Source organism: Bos indicus x Bos taurus, chromosome 18, assembly GCF_003369695.1.
Source record: "Bos indicus x Bos taurus breed Angus x Brahman F1 hybrid chromosome 18, Bos_hybrid_MaternalHap_v2.0, whole genome shotgun sequence".
Lineage (NCBI taxonomy): Eukaryota > Metazoa > Chordata > Mammalia > Artiodactyla > Bovidae > Bos > Bos indicus x Bos taurus.
In genome coordinates, this window is record NC_040093.1 from 51,441,157 (window position 1) to 51,454,654 (window position 13,498).

Here is a 13,498-nt window from a genome sequence, read left to right on the forward strand (position 1 = left end):
CCTCCTGCCTTTGTTCTCAGCCTGCGGTGGGAGCCCAGACCTAGTGAACCCGTCTCCAAGGCTCCTCTGCCGTGAGACACACGAAATGCAGCTGTGAGTGCCTCCTGGTGCAGCAGCATCACCATTTCTCACGGTGTCACAGGACAGGCGTGAGCACTCCCCAGATGCGTCCTCCGCTGGGCCCCACAATGACACGCCTGCAGCCCTGCATGTCCACCTGTCCAAGCCGGGCACTGCCGAGGCTGCTGCCCCTGTCACGTGCTGCTGAGGTTTTCCCGGGGCCAAGGCCACCCTGGCCCAGCCATCTGTCAGAGGGGACGCTGCTGCCAAGACTCACAGCAGCCTGGACCTACCTGTGCTGGAAACACTGTGTCCACGTACACTCTGCTTCCTAAAACAGAAAGTGTTTTGTAGAAAGAGGCTACCAAAAAGCAAGGCACCCTCCCAGGCCTGCTCAGAGGCCAACCTGCAGTCTTCTCCCTAAAATTTTTCAAGTCCACACAGGCCTAGCAGACAACCAGCTGAAGTGCGGCCGGCCACTAGGGGTGAGCGCACTGTCAGAGCACATGGCCCAGCAGGCTGACATGAACGGCCTTTTTAAAAAGCACTTCTAGAAGAGTGGGGGACTGGGCGACACATGTCCTCAGTGAGGACACGCTGCAGGAATGCACCGTGGGGCGCGTGGGCTGTAGGACCAGACCCCCGGAGAGACCCCTGCTCGGTCACCTGTGCATGGGCGCCGGGCCCCCTGGAGGAGGAGGGGGCACGCAGTGGGTCCTCCTCCTGGGCTCGCCCAGACGGCACCCTGCTCTGCCCTGGGAGGCCTGTGATCACCACGTGCCGGCCACGCGAGGCTGGGCAGCGCCTCCCGCCCTGGCACTCTGCTCCGTGTCCATCCCTCTGCCTAGTTTCCTGACTGGGAGATGTCCTTTTATGTCCAAAATGTTAGGCTTGTACAGAATTCTTCTGTCAGCTGTCCTTCGGTTTGTCCAGCAGCATAGGCCAGCCTGGGGGCACAGGGAGGTGTTGAGGGCCGGGCAGAGTGGGAGGGCCCCCGGAGGCCCCAGTCTGGGCAGGAGGCCCCTCCTCTTCCTCAGAAGGCACCTTTTGTAGGCCGGGTGCCTCGGGGCTCCTGGGGGCTTGGTTCCCACGGTGGTGATGGCTGTTATCCGAGCCTTGTGGGAAAGTGCCAGGACAGGGGAGGTGTTAGCACTTTCACACGGGGCTGGTGGCCCAGACTGTAAGGTTGTGTGTTGTGTGCTCGTGTGTGTTTGTGTTCAGGCAGGCTGCTCCAGGCTGGTGGAGGCAGTGTCCTCATCTCGACCCTGGGCCTTGCCTACGCCTGAGGATGGCGGTGCTGAGTCCTCAAGCTGCTTGGCTGCCTGGTCACGTGGCTGGTAGCCCATCGTCAAAGTCACAATTAAGGCTTTTTCGAACCAACTGGCTGGAAGAGTGTTGAGTTTCCTGTGAAGCTCCCGTCACGTCTTAATTTAGAAACTGATGAAAGGTCTACCCAAGGGTGTCATCGGGGGCAGCGGGGCATGTCCATGTTGTGATAAAGTGATCACAGCAGAGGCAGCGTCCAGCCGCCCGCTGACTTGGGTCTTGCTGCCCACAGTCTGCATGTGGCAACCTGGGGCGGCTGGGGGCCTGGGTGAGCCGCCGTGAGGTCGCTGGGTCCCAGGGTCTGCAGCACAGACCCTCCTGCGCAGTCACAGAACCACGCTGCTTTGTTTTCCTTCACTGAAGCATACTTGATCTGCCATGTTATGTACGTTTCAGGTCCACAAGGCAGTGATTCGGTGTTTCTATAGATCAGACTCCAATACGGCTACTGTAAGGTGCCGTCTGTAATTCCTGTGCTGTGCAGTGCAGCCTTGCAGCTCATTTCTGTTACATGCAGGAGTTCGATTCTGTTAGGTCCACACCTCTCTCCTGCCCCTCTGCCTTACATCTGCTTGCTGGTGGCCGCTGGTTTGTCCTCGACATCTGTGAGTCTAGTCACCAGTCTGTTGTGTGTTTTAGATTCTGCAGAAGTGGTGTCATGCGGTGTGTCTTTCCTGTCTGACCTACTTGGCTCTGTGTAATGCTCTCCAAATCCATCTGTGTTGCTGCAAAATTTCATTTTTTATGGCTGATTATTAGTCCATCGTGTCTGTGTGTGTGTGTGTATGCGTGCATGTGCATCACATCTTTATCCAGTCATCTGCAGATGGCCGTTTAGGCTGTCTCTGAGTCTTGGCTATTCTGACAAGTGCTGCTGTGCACACTGGGGTGCGTGTATCATCGTGAATTAGTATTTTTGTTTTTTCCAGACATATTCCAGAGTGGAGTTGCTGGGTCATATGATAGTTCTGTCTTTAGTTTTTTAAGGAACCTCACACTGTTCTCCACAGTGGCCGCACCAGTCCGCATTCCCACCAGCAGTGCGTGAGGGCTCTCTTCTCCACGTCCTCCCCAGCGTTCGGTATCTGTACGCTTTAATGACGGCCATTCTGAACAGTGTGCGGTGGCGCCGCACTGTGGTTCTCACTTACATTCTCTCATCATTAGCCGCGTGAAGCATCTTCTCATGTGCCTGTTGGTCATATGTGTCTCTTCTTTGGGAAAATGTCTATTCAGGTCTCTTGCCCGTTTTCTGAATTTTTTTTTTAGTGTTTTCAGTGTCTAAATTCTTTATATGTTGTATACATATTTACATGTAATATACATATATATCTGTATATATACACACACATAGGGCCATAGTATGAGGCTTGTGGGATCTTAATTCCTCGACCAGGGACTGAACCTGTGTTCTTAGCAGTGAAAGTGTGGAGTCCTAACCCCTGGACTGCCAGGAGATTGATGTTTCTATCTTTTGGATATTAACCCCTTTTGGTTATATCATCTGCAGGTGTTTTCTTCCACTCAGTAAGTTGTCCTTTTTATGATTTCTTTTGTTGTACAAAAGTTTAGAATTTACTTAGATACCCTTTGTTTATCTTTGCTTTCATTTCTTTTGCCTTTAGAGATGGATCCAAAAAAACATTTCTGTGACTTATGTCAAAGAAAGCTCTGCCTATGTTTTCTTCTAGGAGTTGTATGGTTTGCGGTCTTACATTTAGGTCCATTTTAATTTATTTTTGTATATGGTGTAGGGAAATGTTCTAATCTGTAATCTTTTACATATAGCTGTCCTTTTTTCCCAGGACCACTTATTGAAGAGACTGTCTTTTCTCCATGTGTATTCTTCGTCATAGCTTGATTGCCATAGGTTTTTGGGTCTCTGTCCTGTGACACTGATCTGTGATCTAAATGTCTGTCTCTGTCAGTGCCATACTGTTCTGACTTTTGGAGCTCTAGAATCTAGTCTCAAGTCAGGGAGCATGATTCCTCCAGCTTTGTCCCTTCGCCTTAGGGCTGGTTTGGCAGTAACTCCCTCACCATCCAGTGGTTAAGATTCTGTGCTCCCTGGATGAGGGGCACAGGTGTGATCCCTGGTTGGAGAACCACGCTCCTGCAGGCCATACAAAGCAGCCTTTAAAAAAAAAAAAAAGACTGCTTTGGCAATTTGGCAAAAATTGTGCTTCTGGGTAAATTTTAGGGTTATTTGTTTTAGTTCTGTGGGAAATGTCATAGATATTATGATAGAGATTGCGTTAAACCAGTAGATTGCTTTGGGTCATCTGGCCATCTTAACAGTATTAATTTGTCCCAACTCAAGAGCATAAGATATCTTTCCATTTTTTTATATCACCTTCAATTTCCTTCACCAGTGTTTTATAGTTTTTACAGTATAGATCTTTCATCTCTGTAGATAAGTTTTATTCCTAGGTATTCTTTCATGCCATTCAAAATGGGATTTTTTTCTTTCTGACAGTTCATTATTAGTGTATAAGAAAAGCAACAGATTTCTGTCCTTACCCACTTAGGCCAGTGTTTGTGAAATGTCCTGACAGCTCTCGTTGTGAGGAAAACCGTCTGTTTCTGTCTTTGCCCTTGGCACACCCTGGGAACACGCTCACAGTGACTTCATGAGCTGTGAGTGTGGTGCCTCCTGGCGCTCTGTGCTGTGTGTTACTCCACTTCCTAAAACATGGTTGCTGAACATGCTGCAGCAACGGGGGGCCGAGTATGGTCAGGAAGCACGCAGGACGTGAGCTGCATCTCCGGGCACGCCCCCAGACTCCCTCTCATGCTCATGTTCTCCTTTGGTGAAGAGTCTGCTTGTGTCGCTTGTGTCTTTTGTCCATTTTCTGTTTGGATGTTGGTCATTCGTCTGACTTGTGGTGGGCAGTTTGTCTCTTCATCCTGTAAATCCGGTCTTCACTGGGCGGCTTTCAGTTTGGTTGAGATGCAGAGGACCGGTGTTTCCCTTTTTGAATGAATGGCTCTGCTGGTGTCGTGTCTAAGAACGCTGCCTCAAAGATTTCTTCTACGGTTCCTAAAATTTGTACAGGTTTTTATAGTTTTTTTTGAGATGTATACCTGAATTCCCATTATTATTTGGAGCACTTGTTAATGATACTGTGTTTTTGTTGTTTTTACATGTTCTTGCTAGTTAGTAGACATAGGGTGGATTTTTGTGTGTTGATCTGCTATTTTGCAGCCTCTTTGAGCTCACTGTATCGTGGAGTTTTTGGTTGATTCCTTGCAGTTTTTCAGATAGACAGTCATGTCGTTATCAAGTAGAATGTTTTATTTTCCGTCCCAATTAGTTTGTGTCTTTTCCCCCTTTTCTTCCTCATCCTCTGACTGGTGCTTCAAGGACGATGTCCAGAAGCGGGAGTGGGAGGGAGGCGTGTCCCGTGTCTCACTGTCAGGGCGATGCTGGCTGAGGTGCTGTCCACGCCCCTCCTCTCTCTGAGCGGTTCCTGGACCCTGTGGTGCCGAGGGCTTGGGCCTCAAAGTCTTAGGCTTTGAATGCCAGACACATTTTCTGCATCAGTTGTTAGGATTGGGTGATTCTTCTTCTCTGACCTGTTGATGTGGTGGGTTATGTTGATTAGTGTTTGAGCACTGAACCAGGTTTGCAGGTTTCTAACACCAGCGTCGCTGTCCAACCTCTCTGGTCACCTTCTCCACGTGGTGACCCTGTGGGGGTTACTCTGGACCTGGTGCTGGCTCTTCTCTCCATTTGTCCTGCAGCCGCCTAGTGGGTGGGCTTTGTGTCCCTGGCTTTTAGCAGTGCTGCAGGGTCACCCAGGGCCACTTTCCCTGTCCTGTCTCTCCCCAGAGCTGTCCTCCTCTGGGCCTTCAGTCTGGTCTTCCTCTGGCTTGTGCTTTTGTCTCTTGGTCATCTCTGTCACTTTGTTTCTCTGTGGATCAGCCGTGGAGGTGTGTGGACTTGCCCCCTGTGCTCTTGGTCACCTGAGTTCTCAGGCGGGTGCCAGCCTGTCCCTGTCTTCTCCTGCATTTCCTGTGCATCTTGGTCCTTCTGTGTAAGATGGCTGTTTTTCCTCCTGCGTTTGCAGCCCCTTCACCCCCATCTTCAGAGCTGTGTGTTCACCTTTAATTGATCAGGTTTTCGTTTCCATTCTGGCCGCAGTTACAGTGGCTTGTCATGTGCTCTGTGCAAGGGGAGGGTCTCCCTGCAGCCTGGGAGCCCTGAGCTGCTGTGCCCTGTGTCCAGTGACCTGCCCTTCTGTACGAGGCATGGGGCCCCCAGAAGGGAGTTGGTCCTGGGACAGAGCCTGGCAACCAGCCCCCCACTTTCTGATCACCTCCTAGGGTGCAGTCTGTCCGTAACCAGCATTTTAAACTTTATTACTGTGAAATGTAACATAACATCTAAAAATCTGCAAAATATTGATAAAAATGTAGAATCTCATTCTCACAAAGTGCACATGGGTGTGGCCTTTGTGTAGAAAACTCCTGTCACACTCCCGGGCGTGACTCCCCTCCACATTTGTACAGCGATCACCACTCGATGTCTTAGTCGTCCTGTCGCCTCAGTTAGGCAGACAGACAGTATGCCCTTTTCCCCCCGTGACTTGTGAGATGGTTGGGCCTGTGTGACTCAGTTGCCCCTGGGGCCGCTGGTGCCTGTGTGGTGGGGCTGTGTGCGTGGCTCTGTCCATGCTCCTGTCAGGATGTCAGTTCTGCTCTGTGTCCTTGCTGATGTTCTGTATCTTGTTTTGGTTTTTGTTTGCATTTCTCATCTGGATTTCCTCTCTTGTGAAGGGCCTATTTAAGTCTTGCGTCCATGTCTGCAGTGGACGTCCACTCTCTGGCTTGCCGGTTGGAGGGTGCTCTCTGCAGAGGCTGCCTAAGGGCTTGCTGGCAGGTGCGTGTGTAGGAAGCGCCCTCTTCTCCTGTGGGATGGCGACCTTTAATGAACAAAACGTGCTGTTCTCCAGGTGTCAGAATTTGCAGACTTGGCCACTGTGGTCAGTGTTCTGGCTCTGCACGCGTCGTCTTTACCTTGAGGCTGCGGAGACGTTCTCTGCCGTCCAGTGCATGTTCTTGCTGGTCTGTGGGTTCTGTGGCGGGGCTGGAATGGGGGGAACCACTGCCATTTCTGCATGTGGACTTTGCCGGCAGCAGAGTCCTCAGTGGGAGTGCAGCTCACCTGCCCTGGGCTGGGCCTGTGGGGGTACGTGTCAGCGTCAGGCAGTTTTTTAAAAACTGTGACATTAATTTTTTAAATTAATGTTTATTTATGGAACTTGAGGTTCTCTGCTTTCCTTGTTAGGTTTATTAGCAGGGTTCTTTCTTTCTTTCTACAAGATTTTCTCCTACTTTATTCCTGCCGACATGGGCTTCTGCACAGGGATCACTGTGTGGTTTCCTGACCGTGCTCCCGACAGCAAGTCCTCCCTGCTCCTCCCTGTGCCCGGGGTCGCCACACAGGTGCTCAGTGGCTGGGCCTGAATCCTCACATGCCTGAGGGTTTGCCACAGCAGACCTTTACTGAAAAGTAACTATTTTACAAAAGGAAACAAGGTTAGTGAAGAGTGGCCTGGCTTTGTGCAACTCAGATCCACAGGGCGTGTACTAAGACAAGTTTTAAAAGTGTGGACTGGCCTCTGCATGCCCTCCTGGTCTGGACACCGCGAGATCAGGGTCCAGGACTCATGGATCTGTGAGGTGGCCACACACGCTCAGAGGTACCCATGTCTTGGAGCAAGAGGGGCGAGTGTCCCAGGGCTCCTTGGCTCAATTTTTCTCATCTTGAGACTAGGCAGTCAGTTTTTAAAAAAATTTATCTTCATAATCTTTTAAGTTGTTATGGAAACATTACTGATGAGTTCCCAGGTAGTATGGAGCTTCAGCCACTGTCCTGAGTCAGGTTCTGAGATGGTCCAGTTTTGTAGTAGGAAAGTAGAAGAAAGCTGGGAATTCCCAGTTTCAATTGTAGACAGAAAATGCCATTTCCGGCCTCAGCCCTGGGATGTGCGGAAGTGAACCTGGGCCCTCGTGTGGTGCTGTGCCACCAGATTGTGTCAGCCCATTACAAGCTGGGGGTCCTTGGTGAACTCTTACCAGTTGACGTGGAGACAGAAGACAGGTTCTTGGGAGGCTGGTGAAGGGCAGGTTGGAGCTCCCACTCCAGATGCTTCCGAACAGTATGTTTGAAAAGCCGTTCAGAGCAGAGGCTGATTCTGATTCTAATTCTGGTGAGCTGTGTGAGACCCTCGTCCAGCACGGCAGGCCCTGGGGGTGTGATCTGGTTGGTGTGACACGCTTTCTCTGACTGTGAGGATGAGGGCTGAGGAGGGCACTGCCAGGAAGACAGAGCAGTGCTTCTTTTCCCTGTTCCTTCTGCCAAACACAGTGAACAGCCTGGGCGTGATGGACGGGATGTGCGGCACTGTCCACGCTGGGCAGGCTCAGCTTGGGTTGGGTCAGTGCGGCCGCAGGCGGAAGAGACTCGTGAACAGGTGCAGAGAGAGGCTGGCACGTGCCGGGCGGCCAGGGAGCGGCACGCGGTAGTGAGACATCAAGCCGGGCAGAGCCTCTGCTGGGTTTCTGCGGGGAGGGTGGTGGGTGGGACTGACCGACTCCGTGGGATGCAGTGGGGTCTCTAGTTGCCTGGTAGCTGGACTCCCACGTGAACCCCAAGGCCCCACCGTGTTCTCTGTCGTGGGGTGTAGACAGTGCCCTGCTGGGCTGGCCACTGGGTGGTGCGTCAGGAGAAGCCCTGTTCTGGACCCTGACGGGGGAGGGGACCCCTTCAGAAGAGCCACTGCACCCATGCATCGTGCAACGCTGACTGGAGGTGCTTGGGTTTCCTGTGGGGTCACCGAACCTTAATCCCATGCCTCTGTTTTGAAGCAGACGGTTGATGATGAAGCGATGGCGGCGTGAATGAAGGCCCAGTGAGGAGAAACGATGCCCAAGGGTGGGTGTTCTAGAACCCCACAGCAGGAAGAGCGTTCCCTGAGCAGCGACATGGTGGAGAAGCAGCCCGGAAAAAAGGTGAGCTCCCGCATCCGCACAGGGTCAGACCCGGGTGTCGCCCGCCTGCCTGCCTGGGCTGCTCTGCTTGTCCCCAGCGCAGGGCGCTGGTGTCGGGCCCCCTCTGGGGCCAGTGTGGGAGGAGCTGCCGTGGTCTGGGGTGGCTGTGGATGACAACACCAGCTTCCTCTGAAGGATGTGTTTGTCGTTTGGCAGCAGAGTGCTTTCAGCACTAGGTCCATGGACAGAAGCTGGTGCCTGTCTGAGAGACCCCAGGACCCCGGGTTCTGACCTCAGCTGTGAGCAGGCCAGATGTGACAGTGGCTGTGTGGGCAGTCCTAACCGAGACACTGTTGGGCAACTGGACTCCCAGTTTTGCTTGACCCAGTATGAACAGGAAATGGGATGTCGACCTGCACCCTTGTGTCCTGTTAGCGTGCTGGTGCCCTGGGCTCGGGGCTGTGCAGTGTGTGTGCCGTGTGCTCCACGCACCGTGACCCCAGTGTCCCCTCCAGGCCGGTCTGCAGAATCCCAGACTCGCAGCCTTCCCGAGGGAGGGCCACCTGCAAAGGCGGTCTGTGGCCCATGCCCTGGCTCCTGTCCAGAAGGAGGGGGTGGTACACAAATGACCTCATGTGGAAGCTGGGTGTGGCTTGGTGCTGCTTCGTCGTGTGGTTTTCGAGCAGGTCTTGGACGAGGCCTCAGACTCCCTGCTCCTCTGAATGCTGGGAAACTGTAGGAGCGCTGGTTCTCAGGATCCACGTGCAGATGCTGAAGCCCAGGAAGGGCGGCAGGGGCAGGGGTCTGCCAGATCTTAGTTCCCCGTCCAGCGGTTGAGCCTGAGCCCCCTCCACTGGAAGCGCAGAGTGTTAATTTAACCTCTGGACCACCAGGGAGGTCCCCAGACAGGCTTTCTGGTGGCAGCGAAGGGACAGGCTTTTGCCATCCTGGATGGACTCCGGTGGTCCCCGTGACCTGCGAGGCAGGTGTCACCTGGGGACTGCTGCTTGACTGTGAGGGCACAGAAGGAATAGAGAAAAAGCCTCAAGGAACAAACTGTGCCGCGTGTGAGCCCCTTCTGCTCCCAGTCCAGCCCTCACCCTGCCCCGCTCTGCAGGACCTGGGCTGTAGCTCCCTGTGCTCACCGGGCACAGCTGTGTGACAGCCACGTGTGCCCACAGCGGACTCCATGAGGGAAGGGATGGGTCCGACCTTGAGAGTGATGAGCACCCAGACTTGGGGTGGGGGGGTGTCTACGGAGGAGCGCCCAGGGGTTTTCAGGAAGCTGTGGGCAGTGGGCGTGAGGAGGCAAGCCCACAGCCCAAAGCAGTGTGCACAGTGTGTTTCTGCACACTGTTAGCCAGCTGCTAGGTACTCAAGTTTTATTGAAGTAGAAATGCACCTTTCATTTCTAGAACCTGGGAGCATCATGATCGAGACCAGGTTTCACAGCACCGCCAGTGTCCTTGGGGGCCATCCCGCCCCCCTCAAACCTCTGCGCTAACCATGCCTCCCCGGCCACAGGGCATGTGGACCCACGGCAGGGATTTTTGCTGCTTTCCCGTGGATAGGCTCTTGCTGTCAAGAAGAAGGTTCTCCCTCTGGGGCTGCGTGGTGTCCGCTGTGTGGATGTTCAGCTCCACCTCCGTTGTGCGGATGCAGGTCTGGGATGTGAGCACACGTACATTGGGGGGTTTTCTGCAGAGGTGACAGATAGGGTTTACTAGTTGGTCAAAATGACTGCTCCTCCAGGGGCTCAGATGGTAAAGTGTCTGCCTGCGATGCGGGAGACCCGGGTTCAATCTCTGGGTTGGGAAGATCTCCTGGAGAAGGAAATGGCAACCCACTCCAGTACTCTTACCTGGAGAAGCCCATGGATGGAGGAGCCTGGTAGGCTACAGTCCATGGGGTCGCAGAATTGGATATGACTGAGCGACTTCACTTTCACTTTGCAAAGTGACTGCACAGTTCTGCACCCCAGAACCTGGTCGAGGTGGACGCGATCCATGCTGACACTCAGTGACGTTTATAGACAGACACGTGTTTTCCTGTTGTCTACAGGCTCTCTGTGATCTGTCTGGACTCAGTTTTGTTTTGAGCTGCGAAGGAAGGTCAATGTTTATTTTCTTCCCACGGATGTCCCCCTGGTCACTGTCACTGGAAGGCTGTCCGTTCCTCCTGGGTTGTGGTGGTCACGTGGGGCTCACTTCTGCTCTTTGCTCTGGACCTTTGGCCTTTAGCTTAGGGCCACCTGTTGTGTTATCTTGGTACCTGGTAATTTAACTTGTCCGCTTTCAGTGTTCTCCAGAATTGTGCTTGTTATTCTTGCCCCTTTGGTTTCCATGTACATTTTGGAAAAGGTGGATCTGCTGGGCTTTGACTGCTCTGAATGCAAAGATGTGTTTGGGAGATTTGCTGGGTTAACAGTGATGAACACAGGTGGCCTCCGTTTTATCAGTCCTGTTTCTGTTCTCAGGGATATTTGTCGGCTGCATAGAGGCCTTGAGCATCTTTTGTTAGGTTTATTCCTGTGTGTGATGTCTCTCGATATTAACACGGCATGCTTCAGTGTGACTTCCTAGCTGTCTGTAGCGTGTAGGAACCGCCCACTTTCTGTCCAGCAGCCTCCCTCACCCACTCACCAGTCTGAAGAGTTGGACTGTATATTCCTCATTATTCTTCGAGGTGTCCAATCCTGCCATCCCTCAGGAAGATCAGGGTTTGCGGGGGGGCCTGCTCTGACTGGAGGAGCCACCCCCTAAGGCTGTTGTCTGGGTGGGCGCCCCCACCCATGGCTGTGCTGGAGTGGAGGCACTTTCTTAAGTGCACGCTCGTATTTTTTTGCTCATTAAAAAGTGGTTTTGTTTTTCAGTAGTTGTAATTATAGGTATTCTCGCCTTGAACCCCGTCTTTTGCAGCGGAGCCTGTGTCAAGTGGGGACACCCTTCTCACAGTGTCCTGGGGGGTGGTGTCAGGACGACTCAGGCCATTTCTGCAGTTGAGAGGGTCATGGTTTCTGTACTTTATTTTCTTAATGTGCATTACATTGATTTTTCAAATGTTTTGCATTTCTGACATTGTGATTTAGATTATCTTTTTTATGTCTAAAGATCAGAGTCATCGGCTGGGCCAGGAGTTTTCTTGGTGAGAAGGTGATGAGGCTCCTGGGGCTTAGCTGGTGGGTCTGTTCTCTGGCAGGGGTGGGGTGCAGGTGGGGACAGGTGGGCCTGTGTCGGGCCTCGCCTAGCTGGCCCTTCTGTGCACTCCAGATGCCCCTGCAGCTTGTGGTGTGCTTTGGTGGGACCCCTGGTCACCCAGGGTGTCTTGTTACCTTCCAAGACCAGAGGGCTGTTGGGGCCCCAGGAGACAGGGCTGTGTGGCGTCCAGGCCTCAGTGTCCCCTCCCAGGATCACCTGAGGGCCTCGGTGTTGTGAGGGTGGTGTGTGTGGGGAGGATTCCAGAAAGAAAGCTTGCTGCTGGGGAAGGGAGCCGCATGGTGGTAGCAGTGCTGTCTTCCGTGTCAGCGCGAGCCCAACGGCCTGTGTGGCGCCCTGTGGGCCCATGAGCCGGGCACTGCGTAGTTGGAGTGCGCCCCGTCCCACCCCACTCACAGGGCTCTGCGTGCTGCTCTTTCTGGGTGGGGCCTTGTGGAGTCTCAGCCCTCCACCCCTCCTGCGAGGCAGGCATCACCTCCGGTTCTGCAGACAGTGACACCAAGGCAGATGCGTGACTGGACTTCCCTGGATGGGGCTGGAATGCGGGCTTCTGGGTCCTTAACCTGCTGAGAGGCCAGCAGGGCTGGGAGTGATGGCCACACCCCACCACCATCCAGGCCAGCTCCTGCGCTGGGGTGGGCCGCCCACCCTGGGGCCGCCTGCAGGGTCACAGGCCTGCAGCGAGGGCAGAGATGACTAGAGCATGGAACAGGCAGGGGGCTGCCCATGGGAAGGTGGGGAGACCAGGCTTCACAGAAAGGGGAGCCCATTGTCTTGGGTAGACATGCTCCTGTCCAGTGGGAGGCTTTACAGTGCACAGTGGCACCATTGGTCAAGCCTCTCTGAAGGTGTGTTTGCTCACCTCCAGGTCCGTCCCAGGAGCAGTGCCATGGCTGGCGGGTAGAAGGCTCCATTACCAAGTATGAAGTGTGTTCTCCTGACACAGGAAGTGAAGTCCTTGTAGATGTGAGGACATTGAAACTTTAATTCGGGGATGGTGTCTGAAGGTGTTAACTTTCTTTTTTTCCAGGACAAAGATAAAGTTTCTCTAACCAAGACCCCAAAGCTGGACCGCAGTGATGGTGGGAAGGAGGTGAGAGAGCGCGCGCCCAAGAGGAAGCTGCCCTTCACCGTGGGGGCCAATGGAGAACAGAAGGACTCGGACACAGGTACCATTCTTGCCCACCCTCGCAGCCTGGGCTCTGCGCTGACTCCGGGGGGTCCTTCTTGAAGGCCTGCGAGGGGTGCTGGGCGAGGCTCTTTACTGATGGCGGGGTGACTGGGAGCCGACAGGGAAGGTTTCCTGCAGAGAATCGCCCCAGCCCAGGGGCCTCCCGTGTTGTCCACCGTGTGTGTGACCACCAGCTCCTCTTCCTCTGAGCTCCCAGGCACCTGCACTCTGTTCAGCCTCCGGAGAGCTTTATATGGGAGGATAAACGGGTTCCCCTCAGGGCTGCTGACGCACATAAATTAACCCAGTTGTTTGAAGTAAAAGCCAAAGGGTACTGTGAAACGGGCAGAAGCGAGTGCCGTCTTCCCTCACGTGTGGTGGAGTGCGTGCAGGAGGACTGGAGACACACTGCCTGTGCTCCCAGGGCTGTTCGTCTTGAGCTGCTCACAGGGACGAGCTGGGTCCGGGCAAGAACCTGGCCCCCCTGCTGGCCAGCTCACTCCCCTCCTCTTGGCCCTGGGGCTGGAGCCTTCCCAGCCTGCCGATCGTCTGAGCCAGGGGCAAGCATGGGCGAATCCATGGCGCCGCGAGGGGGTCCTGCTTCCCCCAGGATGCAGCCACGGGGGAAGGAGCGGAGGTCCTGCCAGGATGAAGTGGGATGCAGGCCCTGCTGTGTGAGAATTTGCGTCAGGTCACAGGACAAGTACAGGCACAGAAATGAGATAGACGT

General features: G+C 53.9%; 1 protein-coding gene across 1 annotated transcript in view; it reads left to right on the forward strand.

Moving 5' to 3' along the window:
- The window catches only part of ANKRD11 (ankyrin repeat domain 11), a 119,545-nt gene that overhangs the window by 84,101 nt on the left and 21,946 nt on the right, over positions 1-13,498 (forward strand). Inside the window, 2 exon segments of the mRNA XM_027513785.1 lie at positions 8,263-8,403; positions 12,628-12,766. Coding sequence (XP_027369586.1) covers positions 8,317-8,403; positions 12,628-12,766 — 226 coding nt within the window. The 5' untranslated portion in view covers positions 8,263-8,316.